At 55.2% G+C, this 22,857-nt stretch overlaps 1 protein-coding gene across 1 annotated transcript in view; it reads left to right on the forward strand.

Annotated features, from left to right (window-relative positions):
• Positions 1 to 1,146: 1,146 nt before the first annotated feature.
• CLUH (clustered mitochondria homolog) overlaps positions 1,147 to 22,857 on the forward strand; it is a 40,437-nt gene continuing 18,726 nt past the window's right edge. The window contains exons 1-9 of the mRNA XM_037411312.1: positions 1,147 to 1,309; positions 15,391 to 15,587; positions 17,185 to 17,356; positions 17,519 to 17,662; positions 17,870 to 17,997; positions 18,652 to 18,806; positions 20,166 to 20,291; positions 21,984 to 22,131; positions 22,625 to 22,717. Of these exons, the coding sequence (XP_037267209.1) occupies positions 1,192 to 1,309; positions 15,391 to 15,587; positions 17,185 to 17,356; positions 17,519 to 17,662; positions 17,870 to 17,997; positions 18,652 to 18,806; positions 20,166 to 20,291; positions 21,984 to 22,131; positions 22,625 to 22,717 (1,281 nt within the window). The 5' untranslated portion in view covers positions 1,147 to 1,191. The remainder of the gene's footprint in view (positions 1,310 to 15,390; positions 15,588 to 17,184; positions 17,357 to 17,518; positions 17,663 to 17,869; positions 17,998 to 18,651; positions 18,807 to 20,165; positions 20,292 to 21,983; positions 22,132 to 22,624; positions 22,718 to 22,857) is intronic.

The raw sequence follows: 22,857 nt of genomic DNA on the forward strand, positions 1-22,857 counted from the left end.
GGGGGGAGGAACGATGGGGGCACGCTTTATCTGGGAGTCCAGTGACAGGATGAGGGGCACCCATTTTAAACCGAGAGAGGGCACGTTTATATTAGACATTAGGGAAAATTCTGTACCGCGAGGGCAGTGAGGCGCCGGGCCAGGCCGCCCAGAGCGGCGGTGGGTGCCCGTCCCTGGCAGGGCTCAGGGCCGGGTGGACGGGGCTGGGAGCCACCCGGGCTGGCGGGAGGTGGCCCTGCCCGTGGCGGGGAGGGGGATGAGGTGATGATAGAATTGTTTAGGTTGGAAAAGACCTTTGAGCCCATCGAGCCCAGCCGTTGCCCCAGCACTGCCGAGCCCATCACTAACCCATGTCCCCAAGCGCCGCATCCGCGTGTTTTCCAAACGCCTCCCGCATGGTGACCCCAGCCGCTCCCCGGGCAGCCCGTCCCAGTGCTCGACCACCCTGGCGGTGGAGACATTTTTCCAGACACCCAGGCTGAGCCTCCCCTGGCGCAGCCCGAGGCCGTTCCCGCTCCTCAGATCACTCGCTCCGGAGAAGAGCGCGACCCCTTGGGGTACCATTAAGGCCCCTTCCACTCCTGGCCCTCCCACGACCCCCGCCGTGACCCGGCCGGGGCTACCTGCCATGCCTGGCCGCGGGGCGAGGGGTGCGCAGCGTGTCCCACGGGCCCTACCGGCCCCGGCGCCCGCCGCGGGAAGACGCCGGGGTTTGAGCCGTTCTGCCGGCGCTCGCCCGTTCCCCGCCGCCCGGGAACGGGGCCGGCGGGTGCGGAGACCCCGCGCCACCGGCGGGGCGCCCCCTCAGCCCCGCGGGACCCGCCGGGCGCTGGCCCGCCCCGGCCGCGGCCCGCCCGCCTGGCGACCTTGCGGCCTGCGGGAAGGTCGCATGCAGCCGGGGCGGCAGCGAGCGGCCGCGGCGGCCGGTGACCTTGACCGGGCCCCCCCTGGCCGTGCCCCCCGCCGCCCCGCCTGGCGCGGGGCCGCCCCGGCAGCCCGGCCCCACGCCGCGGCCCCGCGGCGGGTGCGGCGGCCGCCCGGAGGGGCGTTTCGCGGCGCGGCCCCTTTAAGGCGTTGCCGCCGGGCGCGGAGGTTGGTCCCGGGCGGCGCGCCGTAGCGGCGCGGGGTCGCGGCACCACGTGGGGCCGGAGCGGCGCTGTCCTTCGCGGCGGGCGGGCGCGGCGCGGCCCCATGGTCATTAAGGCGGACGAGATGCCGCCGGCTGCCGTGCCGGCCGTCGCGCAGGGCGCCGAGCAGCAGGAGCCGGCCCCCCGCGGCAGGAGGCCGGCGGAGACGCAGCAGCGCCCCGGTAAGGGGGGGCGCTGGGGCCTGCAGAGGGAGCGCGGGCCGGGCCGCCCGCCCCCGGGGGTGCTCGCGCCGGCGGGGCAGGCTCTGCCGCCGCCTTGCCTGGGGGGGCGGCGGGGTGCCGGGGGAGCGGGCCCCGGGCCCGCGGCGGGGCCCCGCGGTGCTTCTGCCAACTTAGGTTGCTCCTCCCGGCAGGGCAGAGCCCGGCGGAGCGGCCCGGGCCCGGCCCGCCTGCCCCGCCGCGGGGTCGGGCTCCCGGCGCCCCTGGGCCCCGCATTTCTCGAGGGGAGGCCGGGCCGGGGCCCGACGCCCGCCCGGCGGCTCGGGGAGGCTTTGCGCAGCCCCGGGGAGTTGCTGGCCGCCGGGGCCGGAGGCCACCGGGTCGGGAGGCGAGTTCCCTGCGGCTCTTCCGCGTCCCGGCGAGGCCGAGCGGGGGCCCGGGGGAGCGGCGGGGCCGTGGCCGGGCCTGTCCCGGCGGAGCGGGGAGCCCCGGGCCCGGTGAAGGTCACCTTCACCGGGCCGCACCACCACGCGGCCGCAGGCGGGGGGGGGGGAGCGGCCGCTCGGGGCCCCGTGAGCTCCCTGGGCCCGGCCCCGCGGTGGCGGGGCGGGCCGGGGCGGAGGCCGGTGCCCGGGCCCTGGCGGCGGGGAGCGGCCTCCGGCGGCGCCGAGCAGAAAGCGGGCGGTAGGGGCGGCCCCGGGCCGCGCGCGGTGGGTGCCCCCGTGGGTGCGCCGGTGGTTGGGCGCTGGTGCGGAGGGCGGGAGCGGGCCGCGCTCCCGGGCGTGGGGTGCGGGAGCCACTGGCGCGTTGGGAAACAGCCACAGCAACGTGGGTTTTCCCAGGAAGGGCAGGTGGCTTGTTGGCAGCTTCAGCGGGAAACTGCCTGTCCTAACCGGCTCCTCGCAGGCTGCGCTTGCGTTAAATCAGAGACGGGGGGGCTCAGGCCAGGGGCGAGGTGCAGCCCCTGCCCGCACGGTCCCCAGCACCTCCCCTAGGTGCAGACCCCGCGGGGGGCTGCCCCTGCTCTGGGTGTTGCTCTGTAGGTGCGTTCTGTCTTCATGAAGTTAACAGTCCCGAGCGCTCACCTCGGGCTCACCCTTTTTCTCTGATCTTTAGTGTGCAAGGAAAAAGAAAAGCAGAAGCAGTGTGGTTTGTGGCTGGCCTTCAGCCCCGGGGCACTTGTATCCGCTCAGCGAATGACCTACCGCTTCCTCCCTCCCCTGATTTTTATGGTGGCAAGGTGAATTTCTGAAGTTTGTCACCTAAAGCAAAGTTCACTGGCTCTTGGTGCTGTAGCAGGTTGGACATGGTTCAAGAGCGAGGAGCGTGGTACTCAAAGCCCCCCCCCCCCCGCACACCGTTTTTCACAGCAGGCGTAACGCTTGCAGTGCCAGCAGCTGGGTTAAAATGTTACGCAGTGTAATCCCTGCCTCTCCGGGCGCAGGCTGGTTGCTGAAGGAGGCAGGGAGGTGGAAAAATCCTCCCCTTGTTTCAGCGCTGTGCGATTGCTTAGGCACCTCCTGGGTCCGGGGAGGAGGAGGGGGAGGAAGGTTCCTGTCTTGTCTGGGAGCCCGGGGCTGAGGCGGTGCCTGTGGCAGCACAGCTCCTAGGCAGAGGTGCTGGGCTGGGTGGTGGTGGTGGGGGCAGCCTGTCCCCGCTGGCGACAGCCTTCTGGTTCAGCTTCCCAGGCCTCTCCTTCTGCCAGGGGAAACCCAGCCTCGGCAGTGGGGTACCCCCCACGGCCCGCATGGCGCCCATCTGGGGCAGCCTGCTTTGTCCGAGGGTGGCCCTGGGTGCTGCTGGGCAGCGGGCAGGAGCCTGGTGGGCCTCTGGTGAGGGCATGCACCCTCCGCCGTGCCACACTTTGGGACTTGGGCACTGCCTTCTCCACCTCTGAAGGGTGAGAGGGCTGTTGGCTGCTGATGGCTGCCTCCAAGCTGGACAAAACTACGTCCTTCCAAGTGCAGAAACCCAGCACCATGTGAACACTTGAGGCTCCTGTGATGATTTCTGATGGAGGCAGTTAGGGGTTAAGTTACCTTTCTTACTAGCTCTCCTGAGATCGAGACCACCACTGTGTGCAGTGTTTCTTGGGTTATTTTTGTTAGTAGGCTTGTCACTGCCTTAGAACAAGTTTGTCTGCTGTGCAAGTTTCTCAGTGGTTCTAGCTACTGTAAAATGCTTTTCAACCTTGCCTTGCCCAAAGATTTGCTCTTTTTCTAGCTAGGCCTCTCCATCTCTGTTCTTCCTGGCTGCCCATATCTTCAACCACATCTTCTGTTAAAAAAGCAGAGAATGCAGGTGATAATGGAAAACTGCTGTGGAGGTAAGTGTAGCTGTGCATTAGCAACAAGGTCAGAAGACTGATTCTTAATCTCGGGATCTGCTATCGCTGTCTGTCGCCTGACCTTGGCGGTTTGCTGGTGTTTTGGAAAGGGCTGAATTGCTGGCTGTCGGGGCTTTTTAATATGTGGTTGTAACAGGCTTCAGGGGGAGAATTGGAGGAATATTGTGCAAGAGAAATCTGATCACCGCTACAAGGTTAAGAAGAGGAAAGGAATGCGATAACACAACATCTGTGCCCCAAGATGGGGGATGGGGACCCAAGGGGATGGTGTCTGGAGCAGTTCTGCTGGTGGGGTAGCAGAGTTGCACTCCCACTGGAAGCTCGCCGCTCTGCCAGAGCAGCCTTGCTTCTGGGTTTCCCAGCTGAAAAGCGGAAGTAAGTAGGTCAGGAACATGCACCTAGATAAATCCACCCGCAGACCCGCCTCATGCACAGTAAAACCAGCGTTGTGTTGCAGAGCCCTGTGTTTGTCTTTGTCGTGGGTAAATGACTAAACTTGGCAGCACACACGTCTCCTGGCGCAGCTTTCCAGCACTCACTTTGCTTTCTTCAATTTTGCTCTATTGGTTGTACTAGAAAGTTGTTATTTCCAGAAGCTTTGAAGGTCTGAAGTTCATGCATTTTTTTATTTGCATTTGAGAGGTAAAACCAGTCCACAGGGCAGTGCTTGGACAGAGTGCAGAAGGCGAAAACCAGAGCATGGCTACTCCCATGGCAGCGGTGGCAGTTGCTTTTTGGAAGCAAGTCAGTTTTTTGCCAGTAGTAGCAAGGCTGGTGGAGGGTTAGCATTTGGTTCTCGCCTCCTGCAAGCACATGGTTTAAGTAGTGGAGCTTGCACGTACCCATTTGCCAGTTGACCTTCCTGTTGCATTCTACCTCTTTAATGTTAGTGAGTCCGGAATGAGTGATTATCTGGCATTTTCTTGACAATTTGGCATAGATACTTAAATGGGTGACAGGTGTTCCCTCTTGGGGTGGGTGGGAAAATAGATTTACAGTCACCGAAGCAAGCTCTTTTTCTCAAGCTGAAGAAATAACTGCTGTGGTGCTCACCAGCTGCTTGACCAGTCCCGAGGGAAAAATCCTATGAAGCAGGCCACTGAAGTAAGGTTCCCTACAGCTAAGTGACTTTACAGTAACAGCATGTTTTCTAAAAAAACGTGTTTCCTTAGTTTGCCCTTCCCTTCCACTTTAAAGAGAAAAGCTCTACTGCAACCTGTTGATGCGCCTGTGGGCTCAGAGGAGTTTTATGTAGTTACTGTCCAACAGCATAAAACTGCAGGATCATGACTCTGGCCCTGCTTGCCTAGAGCTCCTGCAGGTCAGGTTAGCTTGACATCAGCCCTCCTTTCCCAGCTCTGCGCTAGCTAGCATCCTGCTGCTGTGGCTGGGCAAGACTGGAAGTGTAATGTGGATATTGCCTGCTAGCAAACTGCATTGGAGTGCCCTGCGCGCAGGCACTGGGGGTAACGTGCTTTTACCATCAGTGGCGCTGGAGCCTGTGAAGCCTCTGCCAGCCTGGAGGCTCAGTGTGTGGGCTCGGCTGTGCTTAAGGTGGGCTCCGGTGCCAGCTCGGGTCATGGCACTGTGCGAGGTAGGATGAGGTTGCTCAGTGTCCTGGGCAGAAGGGATTTTGCAGGATGGGCGAGTTCCCCAGGCTGCTGCCTTGCAGCGTGCCCTTGCCCAGCTGTGGGGAGCAGCCACCCAGCCTGTTTCCCTGGGGCTGTGTGTGGCCCCAGGCAGCTGGCGTGGGTCTGCCCTGGTGGGAGGCTGTGGGCTGATGGGCACATCTGTGCCGTGGGATGCAGCAAGGCAGCAGGAGCTGCTGAGGACAGTGTTGCAGCCGTCTGCTCTCCTCTGCGAACCCTACCCAGAGCTCCCTGTTGCATTTGTGGGTCCAGGGGCTCGGCCACGTGAAGATTCATGTAGGGCTCTCGGGACTGGCAAAGTTGGTCTTTCCAGGCTTGTGCTGCATGGAGTTTTCCCTGGAGCTGTTGTGGTGACAGGCACCAGTGGTAGCACGGGGTGAAGCCAAAGCCTTCCCTGTGACACTCTGGAGCAGTGGCTCCCAGTGCAGCTGCTTCTGTCTGCAACCTGATGTTCTGCTGGTCCCCCTGCACCCAGAGTCTAACAGGCTAGCTCACTGTCCTGGGCCCTCGCCGTCTCGGTATCTTTCTGCAGCTAAGGTATGTCCCAGAATAAGATACATGTACTTTGAGAGTTATCGACTGATTCTCAGTACCTGCCTGAAATGTGATTCCTTCGTTCAGCTCTCTTCTCTTTAAAGTTGAGAAACATGCTCTTCCTGACATAGTTGATGTTTTTGCTGGTGCTGGTCTTTGCACTTTGCCCTAGGTCCTAGTCTTTGTTCCTGTTTTCTGTGATGTTTGAATTGCATGTTGTTGTAGCAGGATCACCTAGCCAGCTGGGTTCAGGACTAATTTTCCGAAGTTTTGGCCAGACAGAAAGTTTACAAATGGGTTTAAATGTGGCTCCCAGATGTGGAGAGCACAGCGTGGGTAACTCAGGGTGCCAGTTGCAAAGTATGAGGCATTTTGGTGCTTGTAAGTGCCTGAGCCAGCAGCTGTGGGACCCCATGAGTGCCCTGGGGCATGGCTGCAATGCAAGTGTCCCTGTATCGATACAAATACAGAAAAGCCACAAACAGGCTGGAATGCGGCTTGAGTTGTTTAGGTGTATCCAGCCAGATTTTACTGTGGATGCACCAGAGCTAGGAATGAATAATTTCCCCACCTGCCATCCATGGATTGTTAGTGCCAGAGGAGAGGTTTCCAGACCAGCAAGCCCAGGGCCCTTGTCGAGAGCGCTGCATGCTGCAGCCCCACTACACTCACTGTGTGGGTCGGTCCCCGGTGTTACAAAGCTGCTGAAAAATAAATGCAGTGTTTATACCTCTACCCACAGATGGGTTATATCCAATTTGGGTTTAATGATGGCAGTAGAGCTGCTCTCATATTTCAGCGTGGGCCCTTAGTAAAAGCAGTGTTTGTTGCACCTAAAGTGCTGGATGTTTCTGGGAAGCTGTGGCTTCCACCAGGGAGGTAGCTGGAGGCACTTCTGCTGTCTCCCACCTCCCCTGATGGGATGTCCTGCAGAAACGTTTCCACTGGGGCCATCTCTGGAGCTAATACCTATTAATTTAGTCAGTTTATTTACATTCATTAAACTATTTATTTTGTTTGATTTATTATTCAGCTAAAATTTAATTTGCATTTGCTATACTGACACCAGCCTTTGCATGTTAAAGCTAGCACATACCCCGCTGCTCTGAACGTGCTTTGGCTTGAGCTGAAGAAATGCTGCTTGGCCTCATGAGACCTGACCAGGTACTGCTCCAGGGGGAGGTTTTGCCTCTTCAGAGGTCTGTGGATAAAGAGGAAGAGTTGAAGCTGTCAATACATCTGAACTCCTTCAAAATAATCGGAAAAACAGGAGTTACTGGTGCAGTCTGAAAGTTGGTGCTGGCTTGCGAGGCCAAGGGATGCCTTGTCTGAGGCTCCGAGGCCTGGCAGCTCCTGCGCCGGAGGAGCAGCCATGGGGGTGCCTGGGGCCCCTTGCTTACTGGGGCAGGAGCTCACATGAGTTGGAGCGGGACAGACCTTGCTTCTGATTCCTCTCCTCTTTAAAAGGACAACAGAAGCTAGTCAGGGTTTCCTGTGGAGAGCTTTGGGTCTGTTCCTCAGCCCATTTCTGCCTTTCTTCTGGCAAGTGGCTTGCTGGCATGGAGGCTCAGGGGGCTGCTCCTGGCCTTCCCGGGGCCGCCTCTGGAGGAAGGGATCGCTGTTCCTGTGTGTGCTGTGTTGGCCTTGAGCAAGCAATCACATGAGCGCTGCGGTCTTGGGTTAGTTTTAGTTTTGAGATTTTTGTGGCACGTATTTTTCCTCTGCTTGGTGCAGAGTTGTGCCCCTTCCCGTCCTTGAAGCCATGACGAGCGCTGAGGAAACCTGTGCTGGGGCTCAGGCTGCCCAGGACTTTGGAGGTTGGCAGGTTTGCTACCCAGACATGAAGGCTTTCCCGGGCAGGTCCAGGGCTGGCCAGTTTAGACTGTGGCTCTTGCACATCACACTGCGTGTCTGAAAGTTCCAGCTCTTCACAAGCGTCCCAAGAAACCGGGGCGGCTGAAGGGACCCGAGCAGCTGAACGCTGCGGGATGCATGGAGGGCCACGGTGCCTGGCTGGTCCCGGCAGGACAAGGCGAGGAGCCAGGCGGCTGCGGCACGGCCTCACCAGAGGCATGCTGCGGCCTGCTCGGCTGCAGCCTCCCTGGGGCGCCCTGTGCTTGCCGAAATCTCTGGCTCCATAATCTCTGCTTTAGTTGCTGGGATTTCTTAAAGTAACAATAAGAGAGGAGTTGTGTTTGGGGGCGGGTGTGTGGTTTTGTGGTTTGTTTGCGTTTGATACAGCAGAGCAGGGTGAGAGGACAGAAAATTCGTCTGGAGACTGCTTATTGATTCAGTGCCTGGCTGTTTTGTGCTTGTCCTGCTTAGTATGGATGGCTGTGCCTGGGCCCAGCCGTGCCATAGTAACTGCCCTCGCCTTGTAATTCAATGCATCCACTTGCTTACAGGTTTGGCAGCGCTGAAGCGCTCCAGCAGTCGTCCCATGCTGCACTGGTGCAGCACTCGAGATCGGGCTATTTATAACCCCCCTGGGCCGGGGTGATTGGGCCGGCATCCCTCCGCGAGTGCGCCTGAAGAACCTGTTAGACACACGTCTGGTTTTGTTCTGGCGCGGCAGGGAGAGGAGCGCTTCAGCTGCGGGAGCTACTTTTGGGCTTTGCGGGTACTGTGGTGCTGTGAGCGTGGCGGCTGGGGAGCGGGGCGACGGTGTGCGGTGGATGAAGGTTGCTGACCAGCGCTTTGGGGGAGCTGCTGTGAGCCTGGTGTCCGATCCTGGCAAGCACGCAGGACATGAGCTCAGGGCGCATGGGATACTGCACAAAGTCAGCTGCTGGCCCTCTGTCTTGCCACCCTGGGGCCAAGTAGGGTTTTTCTGTGGAGAAGGAGGCCTTCTGCGTGAGAAGGCGAGCAGGTCCTGGCTGCAGCAGGTGAGGGCTGCCACGTGGGAGTTTGCCTTGCGGGGACTTCAGTATATGTGTGCAAACAAAACTGAATTTTCTAACTTGGTGCTGTATGAGCCAGCCTGCCTGTGATCATGGGGAACAGCCTTTTTGCAAACTGCTGCAGGCATGTCACTGATCTAATCTTCCAGACGCGCAGCTTTAACTCGCCCGATGAGAGGTCACCCCTCTTACCAAAGCCTGCCATGAGCTGCACCATCTACCCGGAGATACCAGAAGCTGCCCAGTATGCTGGGTTGTATCCAGACATCATCCCCAGCGAGGCAGTGACTGGAAGCCTGCAGAAGTACGCTGAATACATCCAGGACCTATCCAAGGCCAAGGACGATGAAGGAACAGTGACGGTCTGTGATAAGAGCTGTTTGAAACCCAGCGTTGGCGCTGCTGGTCTGCTCCAGCAGACAGAGGCATCCGGTGCGGTGGCTGTCCTTCCAGCCGACCTTGGGGAAGGGCCGGCAGGGCTGGTCGATCATGCCCTGTCGCTTGAGGTCTGCCAGAGCTGCATGAAACTTGAGGACAGCAGCTTAGCCCATAGATCCTGCCGCCGGGAGGAGCACGTGGCAGCAGCTGACGGGGGGGATGCAGCCCCTGGAGCACGTCCCACTGGCCAGGGCCACGGTGATGGACAGGCAGCCTTGTGTTTAGACACAGCCTCGGTGGGCCCAGACAGCATGCCAGAATGCAGAGGTACTGATGTCTCTCTGGGGAGCCCTGGGATGCCGCCTTCTGCTCTGCCAGCAAGCATGGGGAAAATCCTGCCGGCCCAAAGGACAGTTGTGCTGCCTGTCCCCACTGAAGAGGTGTCACCTGAGGTGCGAGGCACAAGTACTGGTTTTGTAATGACAGACCCCACTGTCTGCCCCGGCAGTAGGTCCAGCTGTGATCCTGACTCTCAGGCGCAGGCACTGCCCTCAAAGCAGCAGCAGCAGAAGAAGAGGAGAAAGAAAAAGAAGCTCACACTGCTAGGTGCTCAGTGGCATGGCACTCTGTCACGCTCTGTGTAGACAAAACACTGTATGCCCGTCATGGTGGTGGTGGCTGCATGTGCCCGTGGGATGGGGCAGGATGAAGGGCAGGGGAGGCCAGGTGATGTTTTAACTTCATGGCAGAAGGAAAAGGAGGAAGGTGGTGAGATATCCCACCCGGGGTGTGTACCACAGAGGGGTCTGTCCCTTGTCAGTGAAACAAACATAAGGGGGGTTTGCTTATTATTTTTTTTTTTAATTCATATGGCAAATCTTTCTCTTGTTTGTGGCTGCAAACGTGGCCCTTGTAAAGGATGGGAGCGGATCTGCAGCAGGCAGGAGCGTGGGGCAGTGAGGGACTGGAGCAGCATTTGCTTGGAGTCTTTGGCTCGCTTGAGCTGCCATGGGTGGGAGACGCCTGACCTGCAGCGATGGAGCGGCTCCGCGGCTGCCCTGAGCGCAGCGACGGCATGTTCCTTCACCTGGTGCATCTTCCCAGCACTGTGGGGACAGCGGGGCCCCAGCCACTTGCTGCAGTGTGGGAGGGGAGCAGCCGCCTGCTTGGCCGCATCTTGCTTTTCTCCTCTCCTGCTTCTCCCCAAGCTGGTGTACCATGGCTGGAGTCGACGCCAGTCACTCCAGCATGGCACCAAACGGTAAGTCAGAGTGGCTTTTGTTCTTGCCAGGACTTCTAAGATAGGAGAAACTCGGGGGTTTTTTTATTTTTAAGTCTCACGGTCAAATTTTGCCTTTGTCACTGTATTTTGGTTTTGTTCAGTTGCTGTGCAGTGGCCGAATTTTGGTCTCGAATGCTGTCTTGCGGTGCACCCAGCAGCATGAGGGGATGTGCAGTGTGAGTGACCCGGGCTGGCTGCTTGGTTTCTGGTTTAGCACTGTGTGTGCTCTCCATGCCAGCGGCAGGTGTCTGGGCTGCAGGCCCAGCTGGCCGCAAGATCGTGCAGAAACTCTCATGCTGCTCAGGATTCGAAATGCTTTTGAGGAGGGAAAGGCAGAATTTGGGCCCTCAGAATGACTCTAGAGCCAGTAACAAGAAATGCGCTCCTAAACTTGGTGACAGAAATGGTAGGGTTTTAATTTCCAGTCTTGTGCCTCTGATAATCTGTGCTGTTACTAGATGCAGGGAAGGGAACTCCTCATCTACGGAGCAGTCCCTCCAGACCAGGCGAACTCACAGCAGCGTAGTGTTGCCATCTTTTTGACCTGATAATCGAAGAAAAGGATTAGTGACTGACTCTGGTTTAGAAGATTTGTTTGAACATTAAGTGGTTAACGTTTCCCATAATCTGTGCTATCTATCACTGTATGCAGCCAGCATATTCAGGTTCAGGTGTGCACCCTCTTTCACACCAGGATCCTGACTGGTTGAGTTCGTGAGGTGCCCGTCACCTCTGCAGGCTTGCTGTGAATAGGAAGGGTGATTAAAACAGGGCCTGTCACCTTGGCATGTGTACTCGTCGTCCAGGTGCAAAGACAAAACTTAATCCTTATGTGATCTTCTCTGCCAGGTGCGAGCCTGGGTTGATTCCTCCCGGTGAGGTGGTGTCTGTGCCGCCTTCTCCCCTCCTCAGTGTTTTGCTTTGCCTGTTCTCCTGACGCTGTAGTCTTGCCTGCACTCGAGGTTTGCTCACGCTGTGCTCTGAGTAGCAGTGAGAACATCGCGTTACAGCTCGGCTGCCAGCCAGCACAAGCTGGAGCTCAGCAGCCTCAGCCATGCCTGGGGGTACGCACCAGGGGCTGAAAGGAGCAGGGTCCTTGCTGGGGTGCTGGTGCATCCTGTGGAGTGACAGGGGCGACTGGAGGTCACAGCCTTTGGTCGAAACCGCAGAACTGCATCTCGAGGCTGACGTGTACCCAGGGAGGGATCTCCTTGCTCCATCTCCAGCAGCGTGAGCAGGGCGGTAAGCAGGAGGAGTGGCTGGGTAGTGCCCCCGGAGCGGGTGGAACCGCTTCCCTGTGACTCAGCTGCCTTCCATGAAACAGTCTGGGCTGCATTGCATGGCGCACTCTCCTGTGGGCAAGAGCTCGCAAATAACACAGCTCCTGCCCCCTTTGGGGCTTGAACGTTGAGCAGGTAACAGCAGAGAGGTCTCTACAGGTGTCTTTCGGGTATCCCTGTTGCTCTTCCTGCCATCTTGAGTGTGCTGAAATCAGGTGGCCAATGCTTTTGCCTCCCTCTCCCTGCTGGTGCTGCTGAGGCTGCAGCACAGCTGGTCTGCAGCAGGCAGCACGGGGACCGCTTCCAGGCAGGTGGGTGAAGCTTGCCCATGGGGAGAGCACGCAGGATGTTGGCACGCAGCAGGCAACGCTTCCTCCAGGCAGGCATGCTGTCAGCCAGGGTTGAAACAAAACACACAGTTTTCTTTGAAACATACCCATTCTGTAAAAACCCCACTGGAAAGCCTTTGCTGGCCTTAAATCAAAGGGTTTACCTGCTGGACAGCTGGTCTTTTTCAGTGCAGGCTTAACTTTTGTTTCTAAACTTAAGACAGTGTTGTCTGGAGCTGGATCTTCTGGCATAAGGAGACAGGAAGGTGTTGCCTCAACATGTCTCTTCTGTTACAGAGTGCAGAGCTGTATCAGCCCCAACTTCACTCAAGAAGGGAAAGAGGGATGAAAAGTGCAAATAGGTTGTATTTCCACAGACAGGAAACAGTCTTCAGATTTCTGAAACAATCAGTAGTTTGGGGCTGTGATACCACAGAGTAGTGAACAGCAGAGGTGTGGTCCTGGCTGGTGACTTCTTGTCTTGTGCAGGCTTTCCCTGTCTTTGCTTTGCAGCTGAAGGTGTTTGCTGCACTTGAGGCCAGCATGCATATGGGTGCTCAGCTCTCGTGTGACACATGTCTCCTGGTTTGGTTAGTCCCTATACACTGCTTCCCTTCTCCCCACCTGCAGCTCCAGGCTGGCTGGTTAATTTCTGCTCTTTATGGAGGCACCTTCTTTGCAGGATCTTGCTTAGAAAAAAGACAAGTCACATTTACTCAAAGATGATGGTGTTTCTTTTGGGAATACCCTGCCAACTGTTGTGACACAGGGGTAGCTTCAGCACCCACCTTGCTACTGTTGATGAGTTGGTTGGTTGGAAAGCATCCTTGGTCAAACCTTTAGCATGATTATCAGGTGCAGGGGTGGGCCTGAGCATGGCGTAGGGTAGGCTGCAGGAGCATCGGGACAGGCATCGTGGCTGGGAATGAGAGCAGAAAGGCAGGAGCCAGCACATCCCACGGGCTGCTCCTTCCATGCCTCAGCTGCCAGCAAAAGTCAGCTGTTGGTGAGCAGCACCTCGAGCTTGTCATCTGTGACTCTGTTGGAAAAGCTCCTTGGTCACAGACAGGTGGAGACTGGGGGTCTCGGGTTGGTGGGCAGCACCAGTGCAGCTGTGCCTGGATTTGGCCTTTGGCCGCTGCCACAGCGATTGAAGGTGGGCTCTGCTGGGTCTTCAGCCAGTGCTGCAGCCTTCCTTGTAACCAAGTTCTGCCTCCCATTTCTGGCTGCTAAAGCAGGAGCAAAAGTTCAGGGATCCTTCCCTGCTGGGGTGGGCAGGGGCTGGACTGTGCCTGGCTCAGGAGCCTGGCGGGTCATCCCGTCAATGGTACAAGCAGCCTCAGGTGTAGCATTTCTGTGATGGCTTTTCTGCTCTCCCTCCTTGTCCTTACATGTTCAGGCAGTCCAGGAGTGTGGCTGTGCTGGCTGCAGGGTGTGACGAGGGGCTCTCCCCAGCCCTCTGGGCATGGTGTGGTTTTTCTGAAACCACATCTCTTGGGGCACTCTTATGTAGAGCTTTTCTTCCTCCTTTCTAGCATGACTGCAGCTTGCTGGAGCCAGAGCCAGGCCTCTTGTCTGGCTTGCCTGTGGCTTCATCTGTCAAAGAAATGAACAGCTTGTGCTGGGGACATAAGCAAAGTGACAGGGAACATGAACAGCAGCTGCTGAGATGCTGAAGGCAGCAGAGGCTGCTTAAGGTAGCTCTGTTACCTGCTGCCTTCTGGAACGGGTGTGCTTTCCTTGTGTTTCTTGCTCTTTTATAGTGTCCTAATTCAGCCTTGACAGTCCTCTCTGAGGCGCGTTGGCTGTTGGCAGCCATAGTCTGGAACAGGAGTATGACCCTCTGGGGACACTCCAGCAGGGCTCGTTGCTGCAGCCTGTGTTGCGCTCCAGAGGCGTGCAGGGGATGTGGCGTTTCCAGCCATGTTCTTGTACACAGTAAAGGTTGGATGACTTTTCTGGGCTGCCAGAGCAGTTGGGGCTGGTAGGCAGGAACTAGCCGTGGCAGCTTTAGGTCTTCAAGCCACAGCACCAGTCTGCATTTCAGAAGTGGTGGAGGCTGAGCTGCCGTCTTCCCTGGAGCACAGCCAGGGCTGGGATGGATGCCTTGCTAGGAGGGGAGGAGGAGGAAAGAGAGCTGCCAGGTGGAGCTGGCTGGAGGACTGTAGCTTGGTGCTCAGCAGCCTCATGGTGTTAACCTGGCTTTGAGCTGCTCTGACCCCGTGCAGCCTTTTGGAAAGGCCGTTGCTGCTGCCTGGGAAAGCCCCCAGCCCGCTCCATTTGCGCAGCTGGTGAGCAGCTGCTTGGGAGCACCAAGCTGGAACTGCTGTGTGTGGCTCTGGGGGTCCAGCAGCTGGGTGTGCTGGCTGTGTATGCTGGCACGGGACAGCTGTACTGCAAATGCGCCCCTCAGGGCACTGTGCCTGCTCCCTTCCAGCATTTGCCGTCTGGGCCAGAGGGTCCCCAGGCTGGGGGCAAGAGGGTCTCTTCCTTCTCTCAAAGGGTCTTTTTCGCTGTTCCAGCTTACTCTGGCAGCACCTCGGTCCTCTTTAGCATGGTCTGCAGCCTGGTTTGGTGGGTGTAGGCTGCTCTAGGAGACAAGATTTAGGAAGCTCTATCAGCTCTCTGATGCTCTCCACCTTACTGGAAAAGAAAACTTCATTGCTGGAGCAGTGAAGTAGGTGCAGAGAGCTCCCTTCCCTGTGACGCATCTGTCTAAATGAGCACTTAAAATGTCGTCATCTTTTTCTTGAATAAAATTGCTTAGGCAAAGCCTCGCCCTGGCACCATGGGTTCTCTGCGAAGTATTTTGGAAATGCAGAGGGTGGCCAGATGCAGGTAGGGGCGTGGGAGCTGTTTGTGTGCCTGTGGAGTAACCTGGCTCCCACCTGATGCACAGCTTAGCAATGCAACTGCCGTGTCTTCCCCTCCCTGCTCTCCTGGCTCAACAGTAGCGTACCAGGAGGTATGTTAGGAGCTGTGTAACATGTTGGTGCAGAGGTTACAGCTGCCTCTAGGCTGCAAAGCACCACACGCCCATCTCTTTTAATTAAGAGGCTTCTTAAGACTAAGCTGAATGTGTTGTACACTGACCCATCCTTCCTGCTTTCCTTCCCTCCCCTCTCCACACAGGATTTGTGGAAGACGAAAACCCTGCAGGCAAGTGAGAGCATGTTAATTAAGCTGTGAGGGGAAGGGAGGGAAGGGCCTGGCACATCTGTGCCTAGTAAACACCAAGTGCAGAATAAAATGCTTGCTGCCTTTTAACCCCTGGTTCACTTGGGTTGGCCCGAGGATGGTGGTGGTGTCTGAACCAGTCTCCAAACACTCGGTGAGGACTGTCCGTTTGCTCAGACCTTGTCTAAATCCTTCTGTTTTTGCCCAGAGCACCCGTCTGGTGTGGCACTGATGAACGGCAGCGGCCCGCACGAGAGCCTTAAGGACGAGAAGGATGCCAGACAGAATGGCCATGAGGAGGCTGACCCAGGAGAAGATGGGAACGACCAGGAGGTCATTGTCATACAGGACACGGGATTTACTGTCAAGATCTGTGCGCCAGGAATAGAGCCCTTTTCCCTGCAGGTACCTCCCTTTGCCAGCTGGGGAGGGGAATGGAGGTGGTGCTGGAGGAGGCGGTGGCAGGAAGCATTTGAGCCAGGGCACATGCAGCATGGTCTTCAACCAGCTAGGTTGGAAGGGGCAGAGGACTGTGCCCAGGAAGGCCCCTACTAGCTCCCACAGTCTGGACAGTACTGTGCTCACGGCTCCCTCGCTTGTCCATCCTTTGGTGGCATTAATTGGGGAAGGAGGCAGCAAGGCATGGAGGGTGCAGGAGAGAAGCTGCCTGACCAGTGGCTTCTAGAGAAAAAGGAAAGAAAAGGAGATGTGAGCAACAGGCTGTCTGGCGCAGGCCTGCCTAGGCTCCCTGAGGATGGGGAGGTGTTTTGTTCCGGATCCCAGGTGTGAAGCGAGGGGAGGGAGAATGAGCTGAGGTGTAGCTTCTCTCTGCCCATCTCAGAGGGGTGCAGGCGTGGACCCGAGCACTGGGGAAATGGCCTTCCCGCTTCTGGGAAAACAGGATTTCTGAGTCTGACTCTCAGGAGGGGAAAATCCCTTGCTTGCCGAATGGTTTTGGCATGATGCTCCCTTGGGCTAACCTGGGCTTAGTACAGCAACAGGTGCTAGCACAGCTCAGGGAGCTCAAGCGGCAGCCTGAGGATCAAGGGAGCAATGCAGTCTTCCCTTCCCCACTGCACAGAGAGCTCCGCATGTGTCACGGGGGCAATGACCTGTGCCACCAGATCAGGACAGGCTTTCACATACCTAACGGATGTTCTGATTTAGCTTAATACTTCACTGAAAATAATTTGAATGAAGTATCTCTAGTTCTGGGGAGAGATGTCTGGAGTCTAAACCCAGTGGGAAGTCTTATCTCCCCAAGACCAGCAGAGAGTGCAGTGAAATTGCATCGCCTGTGGAACTAGTTGTATCTCAGCCTAGCTTTTTTCTCCTTTAAATCCCCTTGGCTGTTAGTTTTAATGGGCTAATAATAGCAGGCCACGTTGTTTACAGCAGCTTATGTAAACTACCCTGAGTCCTGCTGGCTTGAGAGCAGTGTCAGTGATGCTGGAGCCAGAGCAGGGAGGTAGGAGAGCAGCTCTGGTGCACAAGCTGGGGTGGCTTCTTGCATCGCGGGAGCCATACGCTTGCAGGCGGCATGCCCTGGAGGTGCGGCACTGGCATGGACATGCCGCACTGTGCCGTGGGTACCGCAACAAACTGAGTGGAGGAAATAGTCTGTTTTCCATGTGCATCATTCAAAGCCTTGCCACAAATGCACAGTGTGAACGGGTAAGGGAAGAGTCTCTGGGTTCCCCCACCACTTTCTGTTCCTTCTCTGCCACCTCTGTCCCATGCCGAGTGCTCGGCACAGCACCAGGCTGTTACATTTCTGGGTGTCGAGCCCTGAGGGGTGGAGCTGGGGTGGCTGACCCTGCTAGAGGTGGCAGTGCCTTCTCAGCAGAAACAGAAGTGATCTTCCTGGTAGGGAGAGCCAGAGTCTGCCTTTCTAAGCCTGGAGAGGTAACAAGAGGTGTTTGATTTTGCAGCAGAGGGACAAAGTTTGGCAAGAACGCGTGTGAGGATTGAGAATAACTGTCTGGGTCTTTCTCTTCTTAAGGTCTCTCCTCAAGAGATGGTGCAAGAGATCCACCAAGTTTTGATGGACCGTGAGGATACCTGCCACCGGACTTGCTTCTCTCTGCAGCTGGATGGCAATGTCCTAGACAACTTTGCTGAGCTGAAAACTATTGAAGGACTGCAGGAGGGCTCGCTGCTGAAAGTGGTGGAAGGCAAGTTCCTTCAGACTTCAGGAGGGAGAAAGTGAGGGTGTTCATAGGGAGTGGTTTTGGCCACCTGGCAGTCTTTTCCTGTGGTTCCTTTTTGAGACCTGCGTGCCAAAGGAGTAAGCAACTGTGTAATCCCAGTTTCTTTCCTCCCTTTTCACTCATCAGAACCGTACACAGTGCGAGAAGCCAGGATACATGTCCGTCACATTCGGGACCTTCTGAAGAGTCTTGACCCATCAGATGCTTTCAATGGTGTGGACTGTAATTCATTGTCCTTCTTGAGTGTCTTCACTGAAGGAGACCTGGGAGGTATGGGGCAAAAAGGCTTCTCTGGTGTGTCAGTGTTTTCATTCCCCTGACTCCTTGCTTAGTTAAAACACATCATTAGCCATCAGCTGTCCCACATTATTCAGGAGTGCAGAGAAACACTCGGAGCACTTCTGCTTTCCTCCTTGAATAATTACTGGAGGAGGGAACGCTGTGTCTGTCAGCACTGACTTTCTATCTCTGTTCTAGACAGTGGAAAACGGAAGAAGAAAGGTACTGAAATGGAACAAATTGACTGCACCCCTCCTGAACATATCCTGCCAGGTAGCAAAGAGAGACCCCTGTGTGCCCTTCAGCCCCAGAACAGAGACTGGAAGGTAGAGTTCTCCTGTGTCATTAAAACAGCTATCGGCACATTCCTTGCAGCAAACTGATGCTTGGGGATTGAAAGCTGCACTGAAGTGGACTTTGGGATTTGTTCTGCTAGATGCTTAATGAGTGCTGGAATAGCACTGCTTAGCCAAAAGAATAAAGTCCAAGAGCTTGTGTGCAAAGCACTGGACACAGAGTCTGGACATCTGCTGAGCATGAAATGGCCAGTCTGTAGGGAGGGGTGGCAGGGAAGGGAGAACAGCACTTCCCTGCAAAGTCCTGGAGACAGGATCTGCAGATCACTACAAATTACCCTTAGCTTTCCCATACCCTCCCACTTGGATTCTGGTTTAGAAGCTGCCACTTGAAAACCAGTACAGCAAGAAATCCATGCCTTGTGCAGCCCAAAGGCCCAGGGTGTCTGTTTTCACTTATGTCTTATGGTGTGAAAGGCAAACTGAGGCAAATTAGTGAACTGCAGACGGCTGGAGGAAGGCTGTGCTCTTGAGACCAGGTGGTTGGTTTTTTTGTAAGCTGTTTCTGGAACCAAGCAAGGGCGGCAGGTAAAAGGAATCTGGTATGTACGTCGAATGGCTGTGTAATTCAAGGGAATTAATTCCCGCTGACAGGAGTTGCTTCTGTTGTGTTTTTCTGTGTAGCCTTTGCAGTGCCTAAAGGTATTGACAATGAGTGGCTGGAACCCTCCACCCGGTAACCGGAAAATGCATGGGGACCTCATGTATTTGTATGTCATCACTGTGGAGGATCGGCATGTCAGTATCACCGCATCCACTCGAGGATTTTACTTGAATCAGTGAGTAACTAAGATTCTCCCTGACCTGCCCTGCAGTAGGGAGCTTGCCATAGCCCACTGGAAAAGAACCTACAAATAATTGCTGCTTTTTTTTTTTTTGGTGGAAAACAGCCTATTTTAATTTGCTGCTCTCATGGGTTTGTAGGAGTTGCTATACTGGATTGGGCTGTTCAGTTATGCCTGGTACCACTTCTCCACAGCAGATAAATGCCTGATGCTGTAGGGAAAGTTTAAACATTCCATAATGTTATCAGCTAATTACAGCATTTTGAGTTGGGAGGGAATTCCTCCCTGACCATTGCACCTATCTCATTTTGCCCTAAAGTAAAAGCACAGCCTGTCAGAATTTTCTAAGCTGGGCACAGATTGGACTAGGTTTCTTTTTATCATGAGGGACTGTTAAAATGGCTGTGCTGTGCCTGTCAGAGTGGCTGTACTGATGGAAGTGCTGCATCCATCCAGCCCAGTAGCCTGTAACACAGAGAACTTCAGAGCAACAGACCCTGCTGTACCTGAGCAACCGTCAGCTGAGAAACATCTCTGGGTGGCCTTGATCCTGCAATCCAGATAATTACCTGGGCAACCATAACTGTGTGTTTGAAGTACAACGTTGTAACTCAGAAGAAGAACGAAGCTGCCTGAAGAGAAGGGAAGCTTAAAATAGAGAAGATAAAATTCAAGCACATTTCCAGCTTCTGTCTCATTATGAAATGGAGGTGCTGTGGCTTGTGGAAGAAATAGTTTGTAGTCCATTGTTTCTCCCCAGACCTGTAAAAGCAAGTGTTCTAAGTAAAGAGTCTAAGGGTACACATATGAATGCAGGTCCCAGGAGACCAAGTGGCACAATGCACACGAAACAAGTGGCCTTTTTGACTGGCAAAATGTGACCTGGAGAGGGGGACCTGTAGGTGTGCTCTGGTGCTTAGCCTTCTAGCTGGGAGCCGTCGTATCTTGAGAGGGCACTGACTGTTTGGTATAGTTTGTGCCATTACCCTTGGGTTCTCTGTTAAGCAAAGGCCCCTTTGGTGTGTTTGGGAAGCTTGGTGATATCAGTCCTTCCCAGCTATAAAAATATAAACCTTTCTTGAACTTTGTGGTGGCTGAAGATTTGCTGTGCAGTCTGTTAGGGGCCAGGGGCAGGGTTACTAGCTGTATCTCATGTGGAGAGACTGGAGAGGGCCCTCGCAGCCCACTTGCCTGCGTGCCACATGGTCTCTGCTGTGCAAGCAAGGGCTCATTGTGCAGGCCTTTGATATAGTGCATATATGGAAAGCTCTCATTCACGTACCACGTTCCTGCGGTATGGGAAGTGTCAGGTAGGACAACGGCTTGTGACCTTGTTTCTTCTTTTTCTTGCAGGTCTACTGCATACAACTTCAATCCCAAACCTGCAAATCCCAGTTTTCTCAGTCATTCCTTGGTGGAACTGCTTAACCAGATCAGCCCTACCTTCAAAAAAAACTTTTCCGCTCTACAGAAGAAACGGTAGCAGCACTTTTTCCTCTCTAGTTGCCTTTAGTTGTTGTGAAGTTGCTTGGTGAGGCTCAGCTATGTGGCTAGTTCTGTGGGAACTGGATGCCACTGATACAGCGAGGTTTGTGATGCCTGGTTTCTCTGAGCTCACATAGTGGTGGGGCAGCTGGGACATGCGAGTCGGTGCAGCAAGGACCGCGGAACACCTGATTAAATGTCATGGCAGCACCCTGATGTAAGTGGCTTTCCCTCGCTCAAAAGATGGAGCTGTCAGAGCTGATGTGACTTGTCTGCTGTTGTTCAGCGTGGCACAGAGGCTGGTGGAAGCCCAGAGTCCTGATCCTTATCCACCGGATGGTTTCTCTTGGCTGTAGCTCCCAGATGACTCTTGCTTACAGCATGTAGATGTAGGGATTTTGGTTCTGCCTGAAGCAAAGGGTGGAGAGGGTGACAGCTTTCCTTTGCCATGGGAGTTACTAGCTGTGGGGCTTACCTGGGATTCAGTGCACTCCCTGATGAGAAGCTGCACACGTAGGGCAGTTGTGCAGTGGGAGAGAAAGCCCAGAGGTGGGCTGCAGTAATCGTACAAGGGGAACCACTGGTGTGTTGAGCAGCTCCTGAGGTGTGGGTCTCCTCGCTGAGTCACTATGTTGGCTATACACCTCGTGGGAGACTTGATGACTTCCTAGCTAGACAGGCAGCAGAGAGTTAATGTGAAACACAGCCACATGTGACTGAGCTGGTAACCTGTGCAGTAGGTACTTCTCCCCTGAATCCAAGAAAAGAGACCTAAGCATAAAACGCCAGGGAAAGTAACACGTGAGAGCTCTGCATAGGCTTACAGTGGAGAGCAAATAATTATTTTAAATATGCCCATGCATGTTCATTTTATTTCTTTTCCTCTAGCTCCTATAATAGGAGAGGGGAAAAAAAAGTATTGTTTTATTCTCCTGTTCTTGCTGCAGGGACCACTTATTCTGCTCCAGGATGGTGGGCCCTGTGCAAAAGCCTGTCATTCTTTAGAGTCCACTTAATGAACTGCCTTGGCTCAGCAGGGTGCAAATTGACAGGCACATTGTGTGGCTTTCAGGAGCTCTGCTTCTGCTCTCATTAAGAAGATGAAAGTGGCAGTAGACAAGGGCTGGGAATTAGCAGTGGCCTCCAGCCACCACTGTGACTATCTGGCCATTTAAAAATTATTATACTGTATTGCTGCCTGGGACAGAAGTAAATACAGATGAGACTCCAGCACCTGCTGAGAGCAGACAGATTACACAAGAGGCCATTTGGTGAAGCTTGCTTTTTCACTTCATTAGTGGATGTGTGCTGTGAGGGGTATGCTAATGCAACCCGTGTTGACCGGTGTGAAAACCGGGGGCGAGCCTGAGAGGTGGCTAGCGGGCAGTGGGCATCCTCTGCCTCTGAATGCAGAGGGTGATGGGGATCTCTAGTCATAAAAGTGGGGAAAAGAGGGATGGGGAGAGCCCAGGTAATTCTGAAGACTGCTGTTGAGAGATGCTGTCCATGCCCGTCGGTCATCACGGCTATAGAGCTTGTTAAACGAAAGTCTCTTGTGCTGCTCGTGAGACCTGGTCTTGTTCTGTTGTTTGTCGAAGCTGATATTGCAGCAGAGAGAAAGTTCTCTTAGAATGGAAAGCAGCCTGCCTGTAGAAAATGTCTTAATTGTTTTCACTCCCAAACTAGGGTTCAGAGACACCCTTTTGAAAGGATAGCCACTCCTTTCCAAGTCTACAGCTGGACGGCTCCACAAGCAGAACATGCCATGGACTGTGTCCGGGCAGAAGACGCTTATACTTCTAGACTGGGCTATGAAGAGCACATACCTGGACAGGTACTGGTCTTGCTTTGCCTGAGAATGCTGGTGAGAGTTTTGCTGCCAGCCGTGCTGGGAGCAGGTTAACCTTTAACAAGTAGACCTCAGGTCTGGAACAGTTCTTGTGTCTCTGAGCAAACTATTCCAAATGTTCATAGCATAAAATCTCGCAGGGCTGTATCAGCTGCTCGTGGGTGGCTGCCTGCCTGTGGTACGACCACATTTCTGTGTGCTGGCTAACAGAACCTGCGGATGCTCCTCCAGAGCTAGCAAGCCGCTGTTTCAGTTAAACTGCGCTGTGTAAGCTGGGCTAAGATCTGTCCCAAGCTGCTGTTGATTAAAGTCTGTTCATGAGGAGTGTTCATTCCTGCTGCTAATTTGCTTCCTGTGAAATTAGCAGCCTGATTTCTTGCCACTTCCCTTCTCTTGCAAAATGCCTCATAAAGCAGAAATGCTTACTCGCCCCTTCCTACACAATGCATCGCTTCCCACAAGGCTTTGCCTCTTTCAGACCAGAGACTGGAACGAGGAGCTGCAGACCACACGAGAGCTGCCACGCAAGAACCTGCCCGAGAGGCTGCTGCGAGAACGAGCCATTTTCAAGGTAATTTTGGGATGTGCAGGCGACTCCTCACACAGCCCCTTCTCTGCTGCCTGTATTGCATCTGGACGCTTCACCTGGGCTACCCTTTAGAAACTGCAAGAGGAGGATCCCCGCTCGTAAGCTGAGGGCTCCTGTTCTCT

This window comes from Falco rusticolus, chromosome 1 (assembly GCF_015220075.1).
Source record: "Falco rusticolus isolate bFalRus1 chromosome 1, bFalRus1.pri, whole genome shotgun sequence".
NCBI lineage: Eukaryota > Metazoa > Chordata > Aves > Falconiformes > Falconidae > Falco > Falco rusticolus.